The sequence below is a fragment of the Rhinopithecus bieti genome, unplaced genomic scaffold, assembly GCF_001698545.2.
Source record: "Rhinopithecus bieti isolate Rb0 unplaced genomic scaffold, ASM169854v2 scaffold_5051, whole genome shotgun sequence".
Taxonomy (NCBI): Eukaryota; Metazoa; Chordata; class Mammalia; order Primates; family Cercopithecidae; genus Rhinopithecus; species Rhinopithecus bieti.
Window position 1 is genome coordinate 472,763 of NW_016804599.1, and position 26,437 is coordinate 499,199.

Genomic DNA, 26,437 nt, shown 5'->3' on the forward strand with positions numbered 1-26,437 from the left:
AAAGGAAAGCCAAAGCCAAAGCTGTAAATCTCAAACAATTTAAAACAGTAAAATCACGTTCCATACAAAATGGCATGAATGCAGCACACACACAGATTAAACAATGTGCCACAAGATAGACAGCACATAAAGGTATAAGCCAATTGTGTCATAAATTCAAAAGAAATGCGAAAAAACAACACAATCCAGAGTAATCTGTTCCATCCTCCATCTCCATTGTGAGAAGGGTGGCCGTTACCTTTTGCTTTACGTTTCCATGTGGAAGGATCTCCTTAGAATAACTCCCCCAGCCTGCTGGCCCCTTACTCACTCCTCCCCAGGACAAGAAAAAAGACTTTGCCGAGCAGTGAGGTTTGCAGAAGAAAGGGCCATGCACAGAGGACTTAGTTCTCTGGGTTCCCCACACTGTGCACACATCTGGCTCTACTCCTCAATGCTAAAAGACAGATGGGGCAATGCACACGAGGAGAGGCCAGCAGTTGCTTAATATTGTCAATCACTGCCTCACTACCAAAGTGCCAAAGGACTACTAACACACCTACTTGGGTGATAAACCAAAAGACACTTTCCTCAACCTTGCCTTTAACAGTAATAAAGCCACTTCTTCTCCAGCTTGATTCTTGTGCCTATTTGACAAGTGCTTCCAAACTGGGTGAGGGAAAGGATATATTATCAATCACACCCCTGTATTGATTAGTTTTTGCTGCATAACAAATCACCCAAAACTCAGCAGCTCAAAACAATACCATTTATTAGCTAATGATCATGAGTGTCAGCTGGATATTTCCGGCCTGAGCCAACTTGGCTCATCTCTGTTGGGCTTGCTCACAGGTTGGTTGTCTGCTGGCAGCCATCTAGGCTAAGACGTCCTCACTCCTATGTCTAGCAGTTCATTCCATGTGTCTCTCCTCATCCAGCAGACTAACCCAGGCTCATTCACATGATGGTGATAGTAAATTCCCAAGATCAGCAAGAGAGGAGAAACTCCAATACATCAACAATCCTCAAGTATCTGGTTGTGCTGTATTTGCTAATTGTTCCATTGATCAAAATACATCTCCCAGCCAAGCCTTGAGTAAATGAGAGAGGGGACTCATCAAGGATGTGGACACAGGGTGAGAAATTATTGTGCTATTTCTGAAAACAATCTATCAGACAGTGGCTGTCTAAAATAAAATGATTACAAATTGTTTGACACACTTTCTGTTGAGAGGTATGATCTGTGTCTCTGCCCCTGAAACTGTGCAAGCTGGTGCCCACTGTGACTACACAGAGTACAGCAGAAGTGGCACGCCATATGCTTTCCCAGACTACTTCAGGATTCCTCCTCAACCTCTTAGAACACTGGTTGCCAGGATGTTACTTTCCTCTCCAAACCTAGTTGTAATACTGTGAAACACCCAAACTTGTTGTACTCTAAGTTTGAGGTTGTAGGGGGCAGGGGTTGTTAGGCAGTACAGCAAGAATAACAGGAACACAGACCAATCACAGCATTTGCCTCCCTTCATAATTAGCAGAATTTTTTTTTTCAAGTTGAACAAAGTCAGTACCAGGAGAAGTCTGACTACCAATAATTTTGTTTGCCTTTCTGAGATTTAGGAAAAGTATTTATTTAGAAGTATTTTTAAATGATTAGCACAGAATATTCAGACAAAATTTTCTAATAAAGCAGAAGCTTTATTTCTCAAAAAAACTTTCAACTGTACATAATTACTTCTGTGATCATTAATTCATCCAACAAATATATATAAGGTGCTCAATACTGTTTTTTTTTTTTGAGACGGAGTCTTGCTCTGTCACCCAGGCTGGAGTGCAGTGGTGCAATCTCGGCTCACTGCAACCTCCACCTCCCAAGTTCAAGCGATTCTCCTTTCTCAGCCTCCTGAGTGGCTGGGATTACAGGCACGTGCCGCCACGTACAGCTAATTTTTGTATTTTTAGTAGAGTCGGGGTTTCACCATGTTGGTCAGGCTGGTCTCGAACTCATGACCTTGTGATCTGCCTGCCTTGGCCTCCCAAAGTGCTGGGATTACAGGCGTGAGCCATGGTACCCAGCCTATGTTCGACACTATTTTAGTTGCTGGTCATTCAGTAATGAACCAGACTAAAGCTCTGTCCTTATAGAGCATGTATTTGATGAAAGGCTAGAGACAATAAACAACTAACTATACTGAAAAAAGCAAATATTTATTGAGTGTTCACTATGTACCAGGCACTATTACAAGTGCTTTAGATACTAATACGTAATCTATACCTCAAGACAACCTATGCAATCGGTCCTATAGTTATTCTCATTTCAAAGTGAAGAAATGGAGGCACAGAGAATGAAGTAATCTGCTGTCTTTTGTTTAGACACTGGAAACCACATGATAAACCAACAAGAGTTGCAAAAGTAGGCTCATGGGTATGCCCCAAATAATGGACAAGGAAAAAAGAGCCTGCCTTTATATGCACTTACACACCTACTGTGTCAGGTATTACACTAGGCTCTTGACATGGTAATGTGAACAAGACAACCTCTCTTGTCCATAGTTCGCTCAGGTATATGCACATCTGAAATAACAGTTTCTTCACAGCGTATATTTCTCTGTGCTATTCTTCTTTTAGAAGATAGAATCCCTTGCAACTTGTACCATATGTTCTCCACTGTCTAAACTGCCACCAAATGCCTGTGATATTAATTTTAAAAATTGGTTTCCAAAAGCTTCCAGTTCATAACACCAGATGTAAAATCCCCAAATACAAAAGCATAAATATTATCCGACCAACAAACCTTAACAAAGTAGAAGTATCATTTTACATTACCTAAACATTTGTATGTGTTTCTATATTTTATCTTCTCTACGGAAGCAAATGTTTTGCCATCTTCTATTTTAATACCTCTCTTAAAGACACTAACCTTAGGGATATGTAGTTTTCAAGTGAGTTCCAGACTTAATTTGTCTCTTTTACAAAAAGAGAAAGAAGTTACTGGGTTTTCTTTTCCTTTCCACTTTCTGGGTACACAATTGGCTCAAGGGATATTGTGCCTTTTTCAAGGTAAGAGTTTTTGCCAATGACAATCTATGCTTCCACTAGGCAGCTGCTAGAAAAGGAGGCAAAATATACTTCCTACAAAATGGCAAATTTTGTCTTCTTTTCTACGCTACAAGAAGCTAACTTTTAGCTTCTTTAGTTTGGAGAGAACACAAGATGGTTTATCCATTGCTTTAAACTCCCTTCTGCCAGAAGGCAGCAGCTCCCAATGACCACCTATGAGTCAGTTCTCTATACAGGATGAAATTTCCTGCTCTTACCACTAATATATTCCTTTTCTCTCCAAAGCAAAGGATACTCTTAAATACCAGGGTGTTCCCACTACCACAAATTTCAATATAATTTCACTGTGGGAACAAACGGTAACAAACACCATATGAAATCCATCCATGAAGATATATTAATCTTAATTGGAAAAGAACTGAGTGTTTAATATTTATTCTCCACGGATACTGCAAGAATCAGGGGATAAGACATTTGTGCTCAGAACTTAAACTTCAAAATTTAAAACCAAAGTTGTTTTCTAATCCTTATAATAAAGTTATCCTGAATTATTTTCCTAAAATCCTCAAGAGTAATATTGATTAAATCATTCCAAAATGTTCAGCTGTAAGTTCTGTAATGAAAACAATAGTAAACCTACTCTCATTTTAAAAAAGTGTTTTATTAATTTTATAGCTAGAGTTAATTTGTCTTGTAAAAAGAAACCACTAAAGACTCATGAGTATCATTCAGAATAAATACTAATCATTCCTTAAAATGGTGATCTTAAAACTGAGGCACACCACTAGCTGGACAGCTCTGATCAGCTGCCATATACTGTAAAAGCAGTTTTCCTAACAAGTTTGGCAGGGGTTATAATCATTTACCTTTGGTTATATCATACATAATTTGCATGAGTACTTTTACTCCCATATTTTGTGTATGAAATCATTTAACTGAAGTAGCACTATCCCATTCAACTTCAATTCATATTAAAACTTTCTCTTCAAGGCATTTCTCTAATAATTAAACATTCTTATAAATATGGACAATCCCAACACATGGCATACAAAACTGTGTAGTTGGGCAAACTAAAATGGAAACTTTATTTATTTATTTTTGAGATGGGGTCTCACTCTGTCACCCAGGTTGGAGCACAGTGGCTCAACCTCAGCTCACTGTAACTTCCGGCTCCCAGGCTCAAGTGATTTTCCTACCTCAACTTCCTGTGCTGGGACCACAGGCATGCGCCATCACATCTGGCTAATTTTTTGTATTTTTGGTAGAGACGGGGTTTCACATGTTGACCAGGCTGGTCTCAAACTGATGAGCTCAGGTGATTCCCCCGCCTCAGCCTCCCTAAGTGCTGGGATTACAGGCATGAGCCATTTGCGCCCAGCCAGAAATTAAATTATTTAAGAACTACAGAATGCTGGAAATGGGAAGAACCATGGAATTCATCCAATTCAATCCTATCATTTTAAAGGTGAGAAATCTCTATCCCTAGATGGTTACTCTCTGAATCATGATTTAAAATTTTTTTTTAAATCAGCTGCATAGTTTGACCAAATTAACTAAATAATAATTTTCAAAGGGCATTCTTCTGCTAGGGCTAGTCAGGAAGATCTCAGTGGCATCTGAGAGTGCCAGGATTCTGGGCTACCCATCTCCTCTTCAACCAGATCAGGTCTCATTTTACCAGTACCATCTTTGGGGTTCAGCATAACATTTTCTTTGAAGACGAAATGCCACTGTTATAAGAAAAATAAATGTGCACACTTTGGATACTTCAGTCAACTTTTTTTTTTTTTCTTTTTTTAGGTCTAAACATAAATTTTTTCATTCTAACAATCCCAATAGCACCATGGGATGGTGAGGCAGGCAGGGGTAGGAAGAGATTCAGTTCTATGGTCCTCCAAAAACCCAGAGGACTCAAGAGGACAACCAGACTGTGGCTGGGGTGCATAAAGCCCTGAGTCATCACCTTACATTTTCCAAACTAATCAACCATCAGTCAAGAGGAGCAGGGACATCAGGGTTGTGCCGTGGGCGCCACAGCTCCCAAGCACTGACAGCACTGTCATTTTTATAAGAGACACTGAAAACCCCGAGTGGCGCTCATATACCCACTTTAGAAAACTCTGCACCTAGGCTAGTATGAGCAGACCTCATCTGACTGTGTTTTTTTTGTTGTTGTTGTTTTGTTTTTTTTACCTTTCACATAGAATATTTCACTTCCACAGTCAAAAATCATGTCTAAAGAAAGTTAAAAAATCTGTTTTACCTAACAAGTGTATCACATTCCAATCACTTAAATACACTGGAAGAGAAGCAACATTTCTCAAAGTAAGACTGAAGTACAGGTCTACTCCTTTTATTGAATAAATATTACTCCAAAAGTTATTAATTTAAAACCAATTATTTATATTTTATTTAGTAATTTTGCCGTTTTTAATACATTTAACATTTTGGTTAAATGAAAATAACTACTTAGAGGACTTTTTTCATACATGGATCCTTAAGAGACCCTATAGGATTTAACAAAGACCTATAGATAATACCATAACGAACAGGGTAAGGCTAATGATTTGTGATGGTTGAGCAAGAGCCCTGAAAAAGGTGTTCCCAAGGTAAGAGTTTTAAGTGATCTTTTAAAAGATTTATAAATTATCATTATATTATAAAACAATCTGAATGCAAAGCTTAAAGTGTAAAATAAAGCAAGGAAACATATTCTTATGCCTCAAAGACACAAGTATCTATCTAAACTATTCTACTATAAATACATGTTTTAGTATTCTGAACTTCTTTACAAGGACTCAAGAAAAATACTCACAGTTACTTATTACTCCTCCTAGCGGATCGCCTTTAAAGTCAAATTCAATATCCATATATTTGCCCTGCCAAAGAAAGATTTTGTGAATTTTCTAGTTCATCTCAAAATATTCACTCAGTGTACTTCTTAGAGAATAGCAGACTAAGCCCTTATTTTTCTACATTTGTTTAAATGTAACTAAGAAAGACACAGTTTATATAACCAAGATGCAAACCAACTTGCCTCCATAAATAATTCATACTAAATACCCTATTAGTTCAAAGCTAATATAACCCACTGCTAATTTAGGAACAAATCTTCTCAGCCACCATGTGACTTTTCCATTTCAGATTATCTTTCAAACTACTGGAGGATATGTACTCAATTCAAAAATAAAAACAGAAGAAAAATAAGTTGTCTGTGTATACAGACTGGTTGGGAAGATAGTCTTTTTTTTATTCGCAGAATATGTTTTAAGCCATTGCTAGGAACTTGAAACATATCAGTAAATGAATTGAAACATTCAGAGATCTGTTTTTATAACTATGCAAATCAAATACAAGATTATGTGTTATGAACAGGTCAGAATCACACTGATCATTATTCCTTTTTTTGGCTTTTCACCCAGATTATAATAGCAATATATAACACAGGTTCATTTTACACTTTATAGACAGTATCTTAAACACACAGACACACACACGGAGTTTAATATTCTGATTGTTAAAGAACTGGTCCATAATTGCCTAAAAAGTAACAAGTATAACAGAGTAACTGTGACAGGTGTTTCTTGTTTGGAAAAGTGTGTGTGGTTCTAATAAGTAAAGTCTTTAGTTTTGTTTCATGTCCTAAGAATTACTTTAACTCATTAATTTTCAAATGAGGGTAAGGGAGAACAAATACAATCACATGGAACCCAGTCAACAATGTAATTTGTGCCTTTGTATCAGCTTATGCATGCTCCTGCACCTTCTCTTTTTTCATCATCATGGGTCATCTAACCTTTTAGAGGTCTGCATTTATTCATAAGGATATGTCTGTCAACCACTTCTTTAAAGCTGAAGTAGGCACAAGCGAAAGCATGGCATGGCTCCTGCCTTCAAGGAGCTTACTGTCTAGTGGGGGAATTGAGACAGGTCAACCGGACACTCCAGTCTAGGAGGATATGTCCTACAGTGGGTCCTGGTGCTATGCCAAAGAAGCAGGAACAAAGGGAGTATAGGAAATCTGCCCCACCTTAATTGCAAAGTATCAGCAGAAGTGAGGCGGGCAAGGAGGTGGGAGACCAGGAAGGAGTAGGCATTAAGAATTGGCAACCATGAGGATGAGTGGGAAACAAGGCTGGAGAGGGAAGTTGGAGCACATGGTTACTTTGAGATATTCTCATCACAAAAAAGCCCTGTCCTTAAAGGCTCCTAAACAAGGATGTCATGATCAAACCTGCTTATTTACAAGATTTTCCCTGGCTAGCATGGAATGAAGAGGAAAGAAGCAAGAGTACATGTAGCTGACAGGAGGTGGCTACAGTGATTAGTGGAGAAATGTTGGTGGCTTTAAGTAGAAGTAGTCAAAGAGAAAAAGTAAACAGAATTGAGAGCTACCTGGAGAGTCACAGTAACAGGCCCAGGTTGGATGCAGGAGACGAGAGAGGATAAAAAAAAAAAAATTCAGTCCTGTGGCCCAGGCCACTGAGTGGACAGGGAGGACGTCCAAGAAGGTGGGAGACCAAGGAGGCGAAGCAGCTACAAAGGAGGGGAAGAATGGTTACTCTGTCAAAGGAGTCAGAGGTTGACCACGTAAGAGGGGATCCTTTTGATAGAAGGTGGTCCCTGGCCACAGGAGGCGACAGAATCTAGACCCTAGGTAAAAGAAGCATACATAGACATATGGATAGGTCAGGCACCAGGAAGCAGGATTAACTCAGTTCGAAGGCCTGTATGATGACGATGGTGATTTCTGTAAAGTAGGCATAACATCAAGAGCTGAGAGTAAAAAAATAGGAGGTTTGAGGAGAGTAGAATAAACACTGGAGAGAATGGAAAAGGATGCCAACCAGGGATAAACCAACTAGTGGCCAGCCCTGAGAATTCGGTTGATAGTGTAATGACATTCTTCCCACTAAGCCACTTCCTGATTACTCGCCAAAAGCTGGGTTCTGATCATGTCACTAGTCCACTCAGAAATAACTCATAGCTCAGTATGTCAAACTACAGCTGCTGTGGTGGGGAGGGGACCCTGTGAGGCATCTCCATGGGAACACTGGTGCAAAATGTGAGCTACACTAGAACACAGCAGGGTCTATCAGACTACTCTGTGAAGAGGTCAAGGATTTCATTCCAGGTTAACCAGACCAACAAAGACTGGTTTACAAGTCAAAGAAATTGCAATTTCCCCGGAGCACAAGTACATAAACCACTGTTATGTACAGTAGTAACTTTAAATACAGCAGAATCCTGCTATAAAATTAAAACATGGGTATATTACTAGTCAAGTCACAGACCACAAAGCAGAGCAACTGCTAAAAACTGGGCATGAAATGATTTAGCCTATAATCAGGTATTAATCTCATATCCTAATACCCATGTTATAATAGGATTTCTCTGAAGTTACTTAATAAACCAAATCACCTGCCAAGCCTTTCACTAGATTTCAAATATCACTAAGAAGTAACAGCCTTTTAAGTAATATGGGTTTCTACATTTTTATGGTCTATAGACTAAATGTATTTGCAAATATTAAATGCTGTGTGTGCATATAATTTGCAAACAGCAAAAATAAAATCTGTATCACATAAAGGAGCTTGATCATTAGAATTACTTCTATCACCCACACTTCACTTCTAATTCTATTTATGTAATGAGATTAGCCATGTTACCACAACAGGAAAAGGCACGGATCAAATCAGTTATAACAACTTAAGGGGCCAATGTGACGGAAAAAATTCACAGCCTTAGAATTAGGAACCTTATTTAGCCTGCCATTTTCTAAACCATCAAAACTATCTCCACCTGAGGTCACTGTCCTGCCTTAAGCACAAAATAACCTTAAGGAAGAGCTAAATGGGATCTAAAAGAAGAAGGTGGAGAAAGGTCAGGAAGCGTCTCAAGTAAGGAGGCATAAAAGATCATCAAAATTGTCCCTGATGGCAACCAGTAATGTATGTGAGAAGATGGTTCAAAAAACAAATGATCTTTTATTATAAAAATGTATACATCAATTTCAAAACACCACCATCAGACTCAACATTTCCTGCAGCTGCATTCAGGCAGCTGTGTCTCTGTAAAGGGCAGAGGCACCAAAGAGCATGGCCTGGCTGGAGGAGCCCACTGCGTCAACATGCAAGGCACAGGCCACGGAGTAGTGGGGGATGAGGCTGGGAAGATGGACCCTGTCGGGAGAAGTAGCATTTTCCAACTCAATCTAGCTCAAAACACCAGATTTGGTTTTTATTATTCAGTTCTACTCTACAGCCCCACACTCACCCCACACGCTTGCATTTGTTGCCAAGCCTGTGGACTTCACCTCTATTAATTTTAAAATACATCCCATCCTTTCTGGACCCACTAAATAAGGGACAAGGGCCACGGTGCACCCTAACCCTAAGCTTGAGACCCAGTTTATCTTTCTCTTAATTTCTGATTCTTGATTTCTAAATACTACACGCAGATAAGAAAGTGTTACTCTAAATAGCCTCATTTAAATTGCTTATGGGATTTTATGATAGAAGACGTCAAGAAAACATGATAAAAATAGCTTGTTACTCCAAAAAGAATTCAAAAGGAAAATTCCAGAAACCAAGAGTCCTTATAGAACTTTGAGTCTCAGTAGAGATGATGTTCCTCTTATTTTAAAAATGTGTGTATTAAGAAATATTAAACATCTACTGGTTGTTTAAACATACATGAGCTAAATATTAGTGTTAACACTTATGCTTATACAAATACTTACAAATCTAGAGGAGTTGTCATTCCTTACAGTTTTGGCATTTCCAAAAGCTAGAAGGAAAGAAACAGATGTATGGTTAAAAAAATAATAATAATCTCAAGCAGAAAGATTAAGCAAATACAGCATTTGAAATCTATGATTTCTGGAAAATACAACTTGTGGCAATGATATTTCAGTCCAAAACTTCCACAGAAATATACTTAACAGAAGTCTTAGTAAGTTGCTAAAGCTTCCATGTCTTACAAGTTCATAGAAAAAAAAAAAAAGAATCATTCCTATGATTCATGGAATTCAAGTATTACTGTAAACTTAATCTCATCTAATTCAACACCTTTTAACACTTTTAGAGTAGTCAATTGAGTGACCAGGAAGCAAGGCTTCATGCTCTTCTAGGATTATCATCACTGAATAAGGTTATTTCAGAGATTACTTACCATTATCAAAGGCTTTATGGAACTTGAAGTTTCCAGATCACAGGGAAAGGCATGTGAACCTTTAAATGGTTTAATTAATTTTAAAATAAAGCTATTTAAATATTATTAATTATATAGCTCTGGAATACAGGAAGAGTAAAATATTTGGAAACAAGAGTCATTTCTAATAGGCTAAAAGTGCTTTCATCAGTTTATGTATATCAGACCTAGGTGAAACTTTCCGAACAACGAAGAGAAACAATTTGGCCCATAATGCAAAATAACAAATGTTCCAATCTTAGCTGTTTCCTGGAGACAAATCCCTCACAAGACTCCCTTTTAAATGAAGGCATTTAAGAACCCCAGGTTGACGCTGCCCCAGGCACAGAGCTCCTGTTTAACACAGGGAACAGCACAGAGTCATAGAGTAAAAGGATTGTTTCACCAAGCCTGTGCACAAGATAGGAGCAAATTAACCTGGGCCATGGTAGTAGAAGATTAAGCAGCCTAAACGTAAGTCGTATAAGTAGAGGAGATCCCTGTTTGATGCTCTGGAAGCCCCGCCCTGCCCATCTTTACCATTTCAAACTTTACTGTGCAAACTAATGACATGAGGCTAAAGTGCAGACTCAGGTTCAATGGGTCTGGGAAGGGGCATGAGATCCTCCATTTCTATCAAGCCTCCCACCCGCCCAGTCTATTACTGGGATCCAGGGCCCACATGGCAGCTAGCATGATAATGTGGTGAACAGAAATAAATTTTTGGGGTCAGAGACTACGCATCAAATCTCTGGAGGTCTCCATAACTTCTTCAAATTAAACAGGGAGCATATTAGACTACTGAGTGTTCAAATGAGACCTATGGGCTAAAATCTGGACCGACTTTTGAAAGCAGTCACCTGATCAAGGAGAGAGGGTGTATGTTTACGTATGTTAACTCTGGTAATTCAGCAGCCACACCTGATGCATTGTATTTTATATGGGGTGGCTTTTTTGTGTTTTTGATTCTTAAAAAAATAGTTGCTCAAGCTTGGTTAAGACAACATTTACAAAGTCAACACAGGCAAAGTTCTTTGCCTTAGAGATGCTGCTTGGGCTGAGTATGGTTTGGTAGGTCCCGGGCAGCAAATTCTGTCTTCAACAGAAGATGAGCTGAGATGCTATACAGAGTGAAGAAATCTGTACACTAAAAATATTCAAAAAAGGATGCTTGCTGGAGAGGTTCCCGTGCTTATCCCATGTCCACCAGCAGTTGAGAGGCTTTCATGAATGCAACCTTGATAATGGTGTGTATTGACCTAGTTATCATGAAGACTATGACATTTCTTGTGTTTTCACAAGCTAGTCTTTTGTGGTGGGTGTGAACATGCAGGGCTGCCAAGTTAGCTAACTTGCACAGCACCAAGTCCGACTAGAGATGTTGATGCATAAAAGACAGTTTATTGTGGCTTGAAGGTCAGGGGCAAGTGAAGGAATTGCTTCAAAGAAACTTTATTCAGGGTGCTATTTGCAAGCCATAAACCATCTTTTCATCAAACAAATCTGAGTTGCACATTACTAAACACAACCCTAAACACTAAAGTCTTTTATTGTGAGCCACAGAATAAAAAGCAAGTGTTCCATTATAGAACACTTGAGACACATTCCTCAATTGGCTTTTTTTAAGTTCATTGTTCTAAATGTTCATTTACAGTAGCAGCTCCAGCTAAAAAGTAAAGCATTCCCATAAAAGATAATGCATGCCCACAGTAGACATTTCTTCCATTTCCTGCACTAGAGCCTAGTTCCAAATACCACCGAATAAAGGGCCAGATTCTGGTCACAGATGCAGGCTACAGCATTCCTCAGCATTTCTCCTTTACATCACAGCATTCTTAAAATAAGCATATACAGAAATACAGCAAATGTATAGCACCCTAACTTAAAAGCAAAAGACAATAAACAAAAAGTCAAATATTGGAACAATAAAGTTGAGAGATACAGTTTTCCATAATAGCTTTGTTATTGATTAAGATACTGAAATGGAGGAAAGATCAAAAACAGCATAATAGATGATTTGCCTTATTTCTCTCTTATGCTACTAACTGGGGATACAGATGCATGGTGTGTCCTTGTAATGGTGAAACTGAAGCATGGGAAGCGTGTCTTGGGGTCACAGTGAATACTCAGTGTTCGGGAGCCTCTCTGAAAGGGCAGGAGAGGCTGAGCCTGAGTACAAATGACAACAGGGCAGGGTTTTAACCCTTCATACTGGGAAAAAGCAGTTCTGCTTTAATCCATGTTGAATCTCATCCTTCCATGACTTTCCTTCCATGACTTGGACCAAAAGATTCCACCAAACTACTTATCTAGGCTAGAGATTCTAATCTGACTCCCCAGGGGACATCTGACAATGTCTGGAGATACTTTCAACTGTAACAACTAGGGGCAGGGGTGCAACTGGCAGCTAACAGAGGTCAGAGGTGCACAGGACAGGCCATCCTACAATACACAGGACATCCTCCCACAGCAACATGTAACAGCATGTAACAGCAGTCCAACAGTGCTGAGGCTGAGAAATCTTACTCCACCACAACAAATATGTGAAGTGACAGTAAAGACATGCTTACAAGATAAAGCATTTTTTTTTTTGAGACAGTCTCCCTTTGTTGTTTACAATATAAAACAAATTTGCTTGTTTTTTTTCTTTCTTTCTTTGAGACAGAGTCTTCCTCTGTTGCCCCGGCTGGAGTGCAGTGGCGTGATCTCGGCTCACTGCAACCTCCGCCTCCCAGGCTCAAGCGATTCTCACATTTCAACTTCCCAAAGAGCTGGGATTACAGGCGTGTGCCACCACGCCTGGCTAATTTTTGTATTTTTAGTAGAGAAGGGGTTTCATCATGTTGGCAAGGCTAGTCTCGAACTCCTGGCCTCAAGTGATCCACCCACCTTGGCCTCCCAAAGAGCTGGGATTACAGGTATGAGCCACTGTGCCCAGCCATAAAGCAAGTTTAATGGCTTGCCATCAATAGGAAAGACTTTGATGTACTGTTTCTAACGCCAAGGTAGTTCATACTGATGTTGTATGCCATTCTCCCTGGCATTAAGGAAACTCGTTTCTGGTTTTGTTTTCTGATGATGTTATGGGCTGAATGCTTATCTCCCGGCAAAATTCATATGCTGAAGCCCTAACCCTCAAAAAGCTAGCACTGGGATGGGGGGCTTGTGGGAAGGAATCAAGGTGAGATGTGGTCCTGACGGGTGAGGCCCTCAGGATGGAACTGGTGGTCTTAGGAGAAGAGATTCAAGAGAGTTTGCTCTCGTCTCTCCCGACTCAAGCACAATGAAAAGGTCACGTGAGCATACAGCAAGATGGCAGTCACATACAGTTCAAGAAAAGAGGCCTCAGAATAAAACCTTCCTGGACAGCAACTTGATCTTGAACTTCTAGCCTCTAGAGGTTTGAGAAAATAAGTTTCTGTTGTTTAAGCCACCCTGTCTGTGCACTTTGTTATGGCAGCCCAAGCTGACTAAGACAGAGAACTAAATAGAGAATTTGTGCACTCTCTAGTCAGGTTTAGGCTTTCTACGGCCCTAGAAAAAATGGGTCCTTAAGTGTTTCTCTGGGTGAGCCCTCATTTCTCTAACAACAAAAATAATCAGCCACAGGTGTTATCCTGAATACTAAAAGAGCACTGCACCATCACAGGCAAATAATTGGTTGATTATTTTTAATCAAAATCTAAGTAATTCAAATAAAAATTGGGTGGGGAAGTGACTGTTAAGTGAGGAAGCTCATTTTACATTAGTAAACTATTCTGCTAAACACTTAGGCCAAGAGGTTCTAGAACACGGCTTATTTGCTCCGCAGGTCTTGGCCTGAATCTCTTCGTCCTTCCTCTTCCCTCCCAGAACACCTCCCAGCAGACCAGGTCCTCAAAGCACCCGTATAACTGAATCTACTGTTCGAGTCACACCGACTGCATGTACATAACACATCCTACCTTCCAGGACAGGGTTGGACTGTAAAAGCTGTTCTTTAACTTGATTAACTTCTGCTCCTTTTCCACAAACAGCTGCCACATAGGACATGACAAGCTTGCTGGCCTCTGTGGATGAAAATAAGCCATATTAGTCAATAACACAGAAATTTAAAAAATCTTTTTGGGGAGGAGGAAATGTGGAGGAGAAGACCCATTAATGGTATTTTTAAATGTCTTTATTCCTAGAGAGGTAAATAATGTTTTGGAAACCTTTTAAAATATTTGTGCTTTCCATTCAGTGACATGTCATTAATTCAGACATAATAAAAATTGTGTTTAAAGTTTATCACTGGGCTGTTAAAAAACTGCTTAGTAACATGACCAACAAAATATCAGAATTATCTTCTTAAAGCAGTCATTTATATGCAATTACTATATTATATACTGATAAGCCAAAAATAACTTGGTAACCTGGGTATCTTTACCAAACGTATTTTTAAAGTTTAGAAGACTGCTCTTCTTCCAAGACATGTTCCAATTCATATGTTCCAAGTCGTTTGCTCGGCCAGGTGCAGTGGCTCCCACCTGTAATCCCAGCAACTTTGGGAGGCTGAGGCGGGCGGATCATGAGGTCAGGAGTTTGAGACCAGCCTGGCCAATATGGCGAAACCCCATCTCTTCTAAAATACAAAAATAAGCCGGGCATGGTGGTGCGCGCCTGTAGTCCCAGATATTTGGGAGACTGAGGCAGAAGGAGTGCTTGAACCTGGGAGGCGGAGGTTTCAGTGAGCCGAGATCGTACCACCGCGCTCCAGCCTTGGTGACAGAGTGCGACTCTGTCTCAAAAAAAAAAACAAAACACCAAAAACCAAAAAACTGGTTTGCTCATAATTAGACCAAATTCATTATTCTTCAACTTAAAATTCAAAAACTAAGCGGCCAATGTAAGGATTTAATAAGAAAAAAATACAGCCTTTTACAGGCATGGTAGTCTTAACAGAAGGCTTCACTAGTAACCCTATTACAAAAGCTGCTAAAGAATAGGCCACATGAGGCAAAGGATAAAACCACCTAAAAATTTTTTAGCTCAAACTGGGGAGGTGGACAAAACATGTCTTTGGTGGTTTTATCCCTTCCCTATCAGTCCGTGTCCCCTCTCTCAGCATCTGCCTAGTAGCTTCTGATTCTTTTAACACTGAATTCCAAGGAATGTTAACAGATATTTAAGGAAAATGAGGTCCAAAGTGGATGTGGAGCCACAGTGAGTCAGATGCAGTGAAACCACTTTCTTTATCAAAAGGCATCTCAGAGCTTTTAATATGATCGTGTACACTGCTGAACTCTAGAATGGATCTAAAAGGATCTAGAATGCTGTGTTTCCCTAATTTATTTGCTATGGAATCTGTTTTCCATAGAGCTGTCCTAGTTAGTTGTTCTAATGTTCCATAACCAGGTCCCAGAAAACGCTTGACTATTTTATGTTGGCAGAAGAAAACATATTCCCTGGTCTGGGTGGCTGAGGTAAGGAAACCAGTCTCTCCAAATCCTGCTTTGTCTCAAGTCTTCGCTCTACTGCCACTGTCAGTGGGCAGGTGAGCCTCCTCCAAGTCGGAGGAAGGGTCTCTCTGCCTACAGGTGTAATGAGGCAATCTTAACTGTCTCACAGAGATCTGCAGATGGATTCCGGTCCCATCACCCACCATTGGGAAAATAATACATGAACAACTGGAACGTCACTTTAAGCACATTGCCCAACGTGTTCCTTAGGGCTTTTGCACAAACTAAAAGCATCAACCAATAGGAGCCACTGAAGACCAAGAACCTATGCAGGTCACATAAAGCTCTCAAGTCCTAAGATGTCTGTTTCTGGAGTACTGGCAAATACATTTCAGTCTTTCAAGGGGGAAGGAAACAATCTTATGGAGCACAGAACTATGGTGGGACATTAGGTACCTCTTCAATGGTTGGAGGTAACTCTCTCCAATTTGCTTCCTGGGTAATGAAAAGGAATCCAAATAGGTTATCTGGTCATCCATGTGGTTGATTTCTGCTGTTTCCCTTTAAAGACTGTAACTGAGAAACAACCATCTTTCCATCTTTGCAGTACCCTTCTTTCACAGGGCACTCACTGTCCACATAACACAACCTCCAACGCTTAAAGTTCCTCAACTACATTTTCCATTATTCTCATGGTTTAACTAGAAAAAAATGTGTGCATTATACATAGATAATCCTATTAAACCATTCAGGCTGTCCTGAGCCATCACTTACAGACAAAGACTTTATATACTACCATATTTCATTTCACTCCTGGGGGCCACATTGCCCTCTACCCTCCAGTCTCAGGTATAGCTCTTCTCTGCTCACTTCAGGATACTTTCTAGGCTCTCTTTCAATTCAGGTGAGGCTGTCCTGCTAGCAGATTCCTAACATCCATTGCTATCTAGTCTCCAGCCCTGGGGCAGCTCTCTTCAATCACCCATGCATCCAACTCTGTAGTCTGGCCCTGGAAGCAATCCCCTCCAGGCCTGCTTTCTCATCTTTCTGCTTTCTCAGCTGCATTCTCTGTTCCCCATCCCCAACTGAAATCTCACATATATTATGTACATGCTTCTTTCTTGACATAAATTTCTGACCTATCCATTGTAATACCAGGAGACTGAAAACATTTATCAGCAAAGTAACTGCCTTAGACAGTGGCAAACATACAAACATACTAACGCGCACACACACAAATACACAATCACACATTTAAATGAAGTTTTCTTTAAGGTAAACTGACAAAAAATATATAAAGTTTAGGTCAGGCTCTTTTGTTTATTCTAGTAATTATAGACCTTACTGTGGCCAAACCTCAAAACCTCAAAATTCAGATTCATGGCTACAATGAGTCCTCTGAAAACCTGTTCTGGTCCAGGATGAACTTAGACGACGACTGCTTTAGCAGGGTGAGGGTGGTGGTGGTGGTGGGGTAGGGGGTGGCGATCAGCCAACCAAGAATGAGAATCTTTTGGTGGCTACTAGAATTGATTTGACCTCTCAGAGACCTTTTTAATGGCCAGAACAAGATGGGATCAAGTTCTCTCAGGGTCAAATGTGTTTGAAAATGGCACCAGGAGCAGATCTCCTGGAATTTGGGTCAGGCTTACATTATTTGGCTGTTAAGGTATATATAAACCCATAATATCTCCTGGCATATAAAGATGGATCAATTTAAACTGCAATTAAGAATCACTTTATTAACTTTAAAACCTATTTAAGCAATTCAAATAAAATTTTTAAATATAGTTTGAGGATAAAGTTCAAGTTGTTTAATAATTTATTTCCAAGTTGTTAAAAATATCTTCAGATTCTTAACCATTTTCAGGAATTGTACTACCGGGCTCATCTTAATAAGTCATTTTTGGAAGCTGGTATTAACAGTATTTTCTCCAGAAAAATCACACTATTTAAAAGAGGCAATTCTTATTATTTTTTTTTTCCTGACATAATACTTGACCTTTAACTCAAGTAGTTCATTACACAGGCACTACTTGAGAGAAATTAATAAACCAGTAAGGATGAATTACAAGGTCCAACATACTTTAAGGAACTGTTTTCATAATATTTCACCATGCTGGAAACCAGAAATAAGTTATCCCATGAGACTTTCTACTTCATTTTCTTTCGACCCTTTGGTGCTAAAGTTCAAATAAATTTGAATCTGTATTCAAATATTATATACTTATATAAATCAAATCTTTACATGATAACCTCTATAATGAAAAACTATTTCTGAGAAGAATCAAAAATTGAATATCATCCACCATATTTCAAAGTCTGGTTTTTGAATTATGTTGACTGTTAAATATAAGAATATTGTCATTTAAAATAGATAAAATGTAACAGTATTGTTTAGAATCAATTATTGGTTCATCATTTTCTCTAACTCATAGATACTTTACATATATAAACTTACGTACGTATATATATTTTATATATATATATGTTTGAATGTAACTTGAATCTTAAAATTCATCAACGACTGGACTAACAAAATAAATGAAGTCTTTGGGGTCAAAATCTCTTCTCATCAGAAAATGGCAGAACATTTAGGGTTTAACACATATTCCTCACTAATGGACAAAGTGCCTGTTACAAAATACTTCTGGATCAGAGTATCTAGATCAGAATTAATTTCTACAAACAATGGAAAGGAAGTATAGATGACAGCTTAAATCTGTGAGGATTTTAAAGTCCTGTAAGGGTAAGAATAACTAATTGAATTCTGTATTCTCTGACACCTTGCACTGTACTATGAATAATATGTATTATCATGTAATTATCACATAACATAGAATTAGATACATTCATACATAATAATCTTTTTAATGAAAGAAAGCACTGTGAAGTAGTGGAAGGTGAATGAGAAAGGGAAAACAATTCAAGGAAAGACAATTGTGATGATGACAAAAGGATGGGAATCTCACGCCTAAGATACCTAAACCCATGTATGTTAATGGAGCAGGTTCCACATGGATTCAATCACTGTGTCAGGGGAAAAAAGGCATGATAACAGGCAAGGCTTATTCTGCACTTTTTTCACAGAGCTTCTAATAAATTCATCCAGGAGTAACAGGTCTTTATGGATAAATTCATAGATACAGGCAATATCACATATGTCGCATATTGATCTACAGGTCATATGGCATATAGAGAGCACCATACATTTATTCATACACATTTATTTATCTACTTCTTCACCCCTCCATCCCTCTAGTTAAGACACCAAAGTTTTTCTAGGAATTGAGCTTTTGTAGGTCTGGTGGTTCGGAGCCCTAAACCAGAGTTTAAGGCTAGAGAGTGAATGCCTAAATCAATGAGGCCACGTTTGTGTGCAACAAAACAAGCACTCTGCAGCTTGGAGAAACCACCTTTTAGCAGTCCAGAGTCTGCTGTGCTGCAAAATAACCCAGCTCCTGCACATCCAAATGGATCTAACAGCAGTGAACTGTTCCAGAGTACTAAACGCATGGGCCCTGCAATGAGAGATGCAGTCTTTGCTATAAGGGAAGTCACAACTGGTGATGTTTTTACTGAAATAAGCCTGTATGTCATCCTCTTCTGAAAGAGGGCCACAAAATGTCTGATAATTTGTATAAAACACACGGATAGAAAGGGGTCTTTCTCACACAGGGGAGAAACAAAACAAAAGCTCACTACATTTTGGCCTTGACGTCACGTATCTATTCTGCTTCAATGTGGGCATTTTCAACACTGTGAAATGCTCGCCAATGTTTAGGCTACAGTAAGTCAGTGGCATCTCTGTCACTGTCCAGTTGGAGAACCACTGCAGATATTTAAGGTCATTTGGGGTTTAGAACCAAAGGTCTTAATGAGCAAGGCAGGCTTCATAACTCTTCTAGCAGATGGCTGAAGAGTTCCTAGAAACTGAAGTAACTGTAAAATTAGAAACCAAATAATTATGTTTCCTAATGTTGGGATCATCTTCTCAGGCCCAGAGATTTACTCTGACATCCCTGGAAAAATGTAGTTTTGATAGTTCCCTCATATTCTGCCTCCCTGCCCCCATTAGTGCTTGAAAGGTTCTCCACAAACCATTTGTATCCATGGGAGTGAATTTTGAGTTCAACGCCTAAAAATACTTGGGCACTTTTATGAGGTCTGATGAATTTTTTATTTAGCACAGCAGTAATGAATTAAACAGCACCCCAAAGGACTCAAAAGAGTTCATGCCTCTCCCTAAGTGGCCACGTTATATAACTCTGCAGCTTAAGAGTGTCTCCAATGTTTAAGACCAATAACATCATCATCTGCCAAGAAGGGTTTACGACCCAGTTAAGTTAATTACTTCTTATAAAATAAGCCCTCTAATACTACATGGTGGTTCTATACAAACTATTAAGTAAAGACTTTTATTGAAAGGAGATATTATATCTCAAGCACACAGCACATTCCAGGCCTTCAATAAATGTTAATCGTTGTCTTTATTTACTAAAACAAAATTTTCAATAAACACATGTACACAAAAACAATTTTAGTGCATAAGATGATATGACATTTCAAAATGGCCTGGCATCCCTCTTCTGCTCAAAACTGAGATGAAACCCCCACTCCAAATTCCTTGTACAACTATATACTGAAATTTATATATTATCTTCTATCATTTTATTTTCCTGTAAGTAATCTCCACAAAACAGAGACTTTAAACACACACATTTTTGGCTTTACTCAATTTGATAGACTAAAGACAATTAAAACCATCAGAAAATATTAAGCAGTTTTTGTATCACTGCTTTAAAAAAGAAAGAAAATAGAGTAAGTCAGCAAACCACTGTTATGTCTACAGTGGACTGAGAGGTAAAGAAGCTATTGGGCTCTATAAGTGAAAAGGACTCAAGGGCTAGGTGCTACCAAGCATGTAGCTAAGTGGGTATTCAAAAGGAACCACTCTCAGGAGCAGTATCCGCCTCCTGGCACCAGGCGTCTTAGTGATAACAGACAGCTGAAGCACCCAAGACGATAGTTCATCACGGGGTCCAAGAAGCACAGAGGCTCAAAAACAACACAAATGCTTTGAGTGACTTCTAGGCAGTGTTACTCAAAGTATGGTCCAAGGACCAGCACGATTCAATGTTGGTCAATCCACAGACTATTACTGATCTACACATGCAAGTAGGCTTTTAAAAGTTTCTGTAGTAATTTGGTTGGTTGTTCTGACTGTTGAAACTAAAAGAAAAAAGGTTTAAATGTTCTATTTTGTCTATTATTTCATTTTTCTAGTAATGATGAACATGAGATTTGGAACTGATGCTTCACTGCAGATTTGAGAAGCAATGCTCTAGGGTCTCTGTTGTACCCTCCTCCAGCCTCCTCCCTGAAGCAGTACCTAATTCTATGTGCTGGAAACACAATGGCCCTACCAGAGGAAAGGATGATAAGCCCTGGGAAGCACTGTCCATTTTCCAGCTTATGATAAAAGGCAACAGGATCCCTAGAAGGACTAAGTCCAGGGAAGATGACAAGAAGAAGAGGATTTCACGTGGTGATTTGGGCACTGAAACCAATAGGACAAATTGTCAAGCAGAAAAATATCAAGAGAAAACTACAAAAAAGAAGAATGAACTCCATTCTACTACTAGAGTTCTACCAGAGAAATAGGGTAGTGTTTATTTTTTTCCTAAGAAAAATGGATGCCAATCCTCTGAAACAGCACTAGCAACCTCCACTCAGTTTTTCAGTAAGCAAGATACATGAGCCCACCAGGAGATGGAATCTGGCTCCAGGAGGAAGTAGCAGTGTTAACAACTCTCTGAGAAGGCGGATGTCACATACTGACATAGCTAATTAGTGGACGTGTTGTCTTCTCAGAACACATGTTCCAGAGGAGATGAAGAATTGGCCAAGACCCATCAAACCAATGACCGCAACCCACTTCTGATGACTCATTTAGGAACGAATTGATACAATTAGAATATCCTAAAAAAATCATTAGTCACAAAGAAGCCTGACTAAAAAGCTAAAGAACATAACGACGAAAGAGGCTTAGGAATATTTTCTTTTCTTCTTCCAAGTGAAAATAAAAATGAAGCAATATGAAGTGAATATGTGTGCTTGTAAATAGAGTCAAACAGGACGGGGGGAGGGTTGGGCATGAGATACAGCATCAGTACAAATGCCTTCAGCAAGGAACAGAGTTTCTAACTTGCCTTGCCACCATTTTCATTGGTCAACCTGGAGACAAACAAAAAGCTGTACTGCTTCTAAGAATTAAACTCTGTTTCACCTGAAAGAACTGGTTAGCGACATGGAAGGGGTAAAAGCATTTTCTCAAGATGCCCATGTCCTGTAAAGTTTCCCACAGGTTCAGAGACAGAGAGAGAGAGAAAGAGAGAGAGAGAGATCTGAACAAGCAAAGACTGGGGTCTGTAAAATGGAATTAGGGGTAATCAAGAGAGAAAGGAGAGAAACCCATTAGACATTGCTACAAATAATCCTCATGAGAGAGAACGGTAGGTGGCTTGTGAGTCTCCATGTGGACAAAAAGAAAAGGAAGAGAGAGCCTGGTATGAGATATATTCCAGAGCCATAACTGACAAAACTGAGAAACGGATTTGATGTGGGAAATACAGGAAATGAAGAAATCAAGGATAACAAACATTTCTAGTGTGATAACTAGGTTGACTAGTGGTCTCATTTATTGAGATCAGAAAGGTTGGTTACAGGAGCGTAAAGACAGAAATCAAGAGTTCCATTTTGTATATGCTTAGTCTGAGATGCATGTTAGACCCCAAGTGGAGATGTGAGACAGGCACTAAATACACTAGATGGGAGATCAGCCAAGAGGTATTTTAATTAGAAGTATAAATGTAGAACACATTAACATTATTGAATAGTTGAGACTGCCTAAGGAAAAAAATAGAGAAAGATACAGATACCCAGAACTAAGCAAATCAACTAATTTTTAGTAAGAGAGACTTATATTTTAAATGAGACTTGGCAATTTTCATACACATCAGTCTTTGGCCCGGTCTATTTAGTGTTTTTGTCAATTACTTAAATAAAGACAGGAGGCTGGCTCCTTGGATTAGTACATGGTGTTCATTCAATTATTCAAACATGTACTGATTGCCTACTGTATGGCAGGCATTAAATTAGCTAGTAGAAACACAATATAAAATCCATCCCTTAAGAAGTCATGGGAAGCTAGCTGAAGGAGACTTACCAACACAGGCAAAGTAGTATGGCACTCAGAAAGAACCATGTTCAAGAACTACTCTGTACCATGTTCAAGGTACAGAGATGCAGCTTAGTACAGTGGATAAAAGCAGGGACTCTATGACTACATTACCTGCATTCAAACTCCCAGCTCTGCCACTTATTCACTGTGTAAGTTTTGACAAACTGCTTAACGTTTCTGTGTTCCTATTTTCCCATCATAAAAATTGAAATAACAAAAATACTTATCTCATACATGCAAATAAGCACACCACCCAGCAAGTGATAAGTGCTGAATGTGGGTTAGCTAGTATCATTACCCAGCAAAATGACAGCAATCCTAAGAGAAGGGAAAGAATATCAGCATTTGTCAGCTTCTCAAGAGGTTATAACAATGGACCAAAACTAATAAAAATAAATACAATATTCTACATGTAAGTTTAAAATAATTTTGTTCATCAATACCAGATTGAGCAGATCTGACCTAATGGAAGTTACTGTGGAAAAAAAAAAATCCTGTAATATCTTATTTGGTTTAAAGACCTGTATGAGTCAATACATGCTTTATATTAATAGAAGCCCAGGGTCCACATTAAGAGGGATAACAGGCCAGGCATGGTAGCTCATGCCTGTAATCCCAGCACTTTGGGAGGCCAAGGTGGGCAGATCATCTGAGGTCAGGAGCTCAAGACCAGCCTGGCCAACATGGTGAAACCCCGTCTCTACTAAAAATACAAAAATTAGCTGGGCGTGGTGGTGGGCACCTATAATCCCAGCTGCTTGGGAGGCTGAGGCAGGAGAGTCACTTGAACCCAGGAGGTGGAGGCTGTAGTGAGCCAAGATCGTGCCATTGCACTCCAGCCAGGGATACAAGAGCGAGACTCCGTCTCAAAAAGAAAAAGAAGGATAAGAGTTCCACCACAACCAGGACCAAATCTCAAGTATTCTGTTTACTTTTTGGTATGGAATTCCATGAAGCATATTGACAAATTAGGATGTTTCCAGAACAACAGGACCAAGACAATGAGAGATTTGTAAGATCCAATTCTTCTTGTAATGTGCTCTCATAAGCACCATGTGATTTTCCTTTACTCCACTTATGTTTTGCATATAATTTGTATGTATAGGTGCATACATATATGTCTATGCAAAGAGCTATTATTTATCTCCCCTACTAAACTAAATGTGATAAGGGCAAGGACAGTGTCTATGTCCCTAGTACAATACCTTTCACCAAGTTAGTACTCAGTAATTATTTTCTGGATGAATGAATAAGTCAATGTGTAGAAAATGAGAAAATTTGAAGAAAAGGGATTTTTAGCCCTAGGAAGATAAAATGGTTGATTTCAAATAACAGTGATTTTCCTGTAGAGGATAAGGCAGACTAATATGGTAAAGTTCAAGATAGCAGACTGAAGACCAATGGGTAGAGGCAGAATTGAACTCTAGGTAAGGAAGAATTTTTGTTAGCTGAACCTCTACGACAATTCCAGGGGGGCGCCATTCAAAGCGGTGAGACTTCATCACTACAAAAGGAGTTTGGCTGTCCCATGTGGAGGAGCCTACACCAGATGGTTTACAACTAAAATCCCTTCAACAATATGACACCATGTTTTCTGTTACCTAAGGCTCTTACATGCCAATCCTTTTCCCTTCATTTCTGACCACCTAGAGCCTAGAACCTGCCTAGCCCTGCAAAACAATGGTGCTTAGTGTCTCCAAAGGGCTCAAGAAAGGGGGCTGGACACACTCATCTAACCACTCTTTCTTCAGCTGCATGGGGTGCAGGGAGGAGTTACTCCTAAGGAAAGCGGAGGAAAGAGTAGGTGTAGAAGGAAAACCATTTCGATGCAGATAGTGAGCCTTTCAAGGCACAAATCTTTCTAAGAGCTTGTGAATAAAATGGATTCAGTCAGTCGACTCAACACCTATGGCAGATTTTCTTCTCTTGATCAATGGGAACTCAAAATGTGTAAATGTGACAACTAAACAGCCATGCAGAATAGAAACGTTTAAAATCTCACCTTTGAATACTAAAAGAATTGACCAATTATCAGATTCTTATCTATAAAACAAAAGCATTTTACAGATGAAACCTTATGAAAATACCATCTCCCTCACCATCCTCCTCCTCCACAGACTCATCAGTTCCATCAAAAAACAAAAACAAAAAAACAAAAAAACCCACTGACAACAGCAGCTTTAACCTTTCTAAGGTTGGATTCTGAGAATGTGGCTCTTCTGAATCTTTTCCAGGTAGCTAGGCACCATCTGTAAAGTCACTTTTCTCACTTAAGACCACCAATCATATGAATTGCATTTATTAAAAGCGCAAGGGGAAAAATGCATAACCCTTCCATTTGGAGGGTTGTTTTATGCAAAGCTGGCCAGGTCTAAAAAATACATATAAAATTTCAATTCTTCAGGCTTCAAAGGAAAACTCTTGAGTAAAATGTTAGCATTTTCCTGGTACCTTCCCTCACTTTTTAGCAAAGGTAGAGTGTGTTTGTACTCTCTTAAAACCTAAATAAATTGGCATTCTTGGGGAAGCAGTTTGAATCTGCAAGAGCACACAGGTTTAATGTCTTGGGAGAAAAGTAAAAAGATCTTGCACCATCCAGAGACTAGGCTAAAAAGGTGTAGAATCCAGCATTAGACTTCATTTGGTTGGAATCCCCTTGGATAGGCACTCCCCACTTTCTGGGGAGTCCAGAGAACATTCTGTGATCCTAACCAGTATCCTCCTGCAAAAGTACCCTCACAGTAGCCTTGTGACAGATCTTGCTAAGGAGGCCCCACTTATTCTCTTTGCTGTTGTCATTCTTTGCTGTTGTCATTATGTCATTTACCTTCTGCAGAGTTGCTCGGTAGGAGCCTTACCTGTTTTTCCCGCTCCGCTTTCCCCAGTAATGAGAATACATTGGTCCTTATCTTGATCTCGTAGGGATCTGTATGCTTCATCCGAAAGGGCAAAGCTGCAGGGGAAAATGGGAAAAAAGTCCTTAGAATTCAGATCTTTTTTTTTTTTTTGAGACGGAATCTACCCCTTTCGCCCAGGCTGGAGTCCCGTGCCCGGATCCCCGCTCCATTCAAGCGCCGCCTCCCGGGTTCACGCCATTCTCCTGCCTCAGCCTCCCGAGTAGCTGGGACTACAGGCGCCCGCCACCTCGCCCGGCTAGTTTTTTGTATTTTTTAGTAGAGACGGGGTTTCACCATGTTAGCCCGGATGGTCTCGATCTCCTGACCTCGTGATCCACCCGTCTCGGCCTCCCAAAGTGCTGGGATTACAGGCTTGAGCCACCGCGCCCAGCCTCAGATCATTATTATGTGTTATCAGATGGAACTACAAGCTCCTTAAAGGGCTACTGTGATATGCTTATGGAAAGCAAGCTATCACCTTTTATTTCCCTTTAATTCTTAAAATCCATAAATAAATAAACCCATCCTTTGTGGCCCATGTTACCTTCCTCCATGTATTCTCTATTAACCAAAATAGTACTGTTTTATTGTACTCCAATGATATAATTTATTATTTATATAAATAAATAAATAATTTATTTATTTAT

At 39.4% G+C, this 26,437-nt stretch overlaps 1 protein-coding gene across 1 annotated transcript in view; it reads right to left on the reverse strand.

The window, feature by feature from the left end:
* MYO1B (myosin IB) overlaps nt 1–26,437 on the reverse strand; it is a 184,390-nt gene that overhangs the window by 69,045 nt on the left and 88,908 nt on the right. Inside the window, 4 exon segments of the mRNA XM_017869353.1 lie at nt 5,855–5,918; nt 9,782–9,828; nt 14,175–14,279; nt 25,752–25,846. Coding sequence (XP_017724842.1) covers nt 5,855–5,918; nt 9,782–9,828; nt 14,175–14,279; nt 25,752–25,846 — 311 coding nt within the window.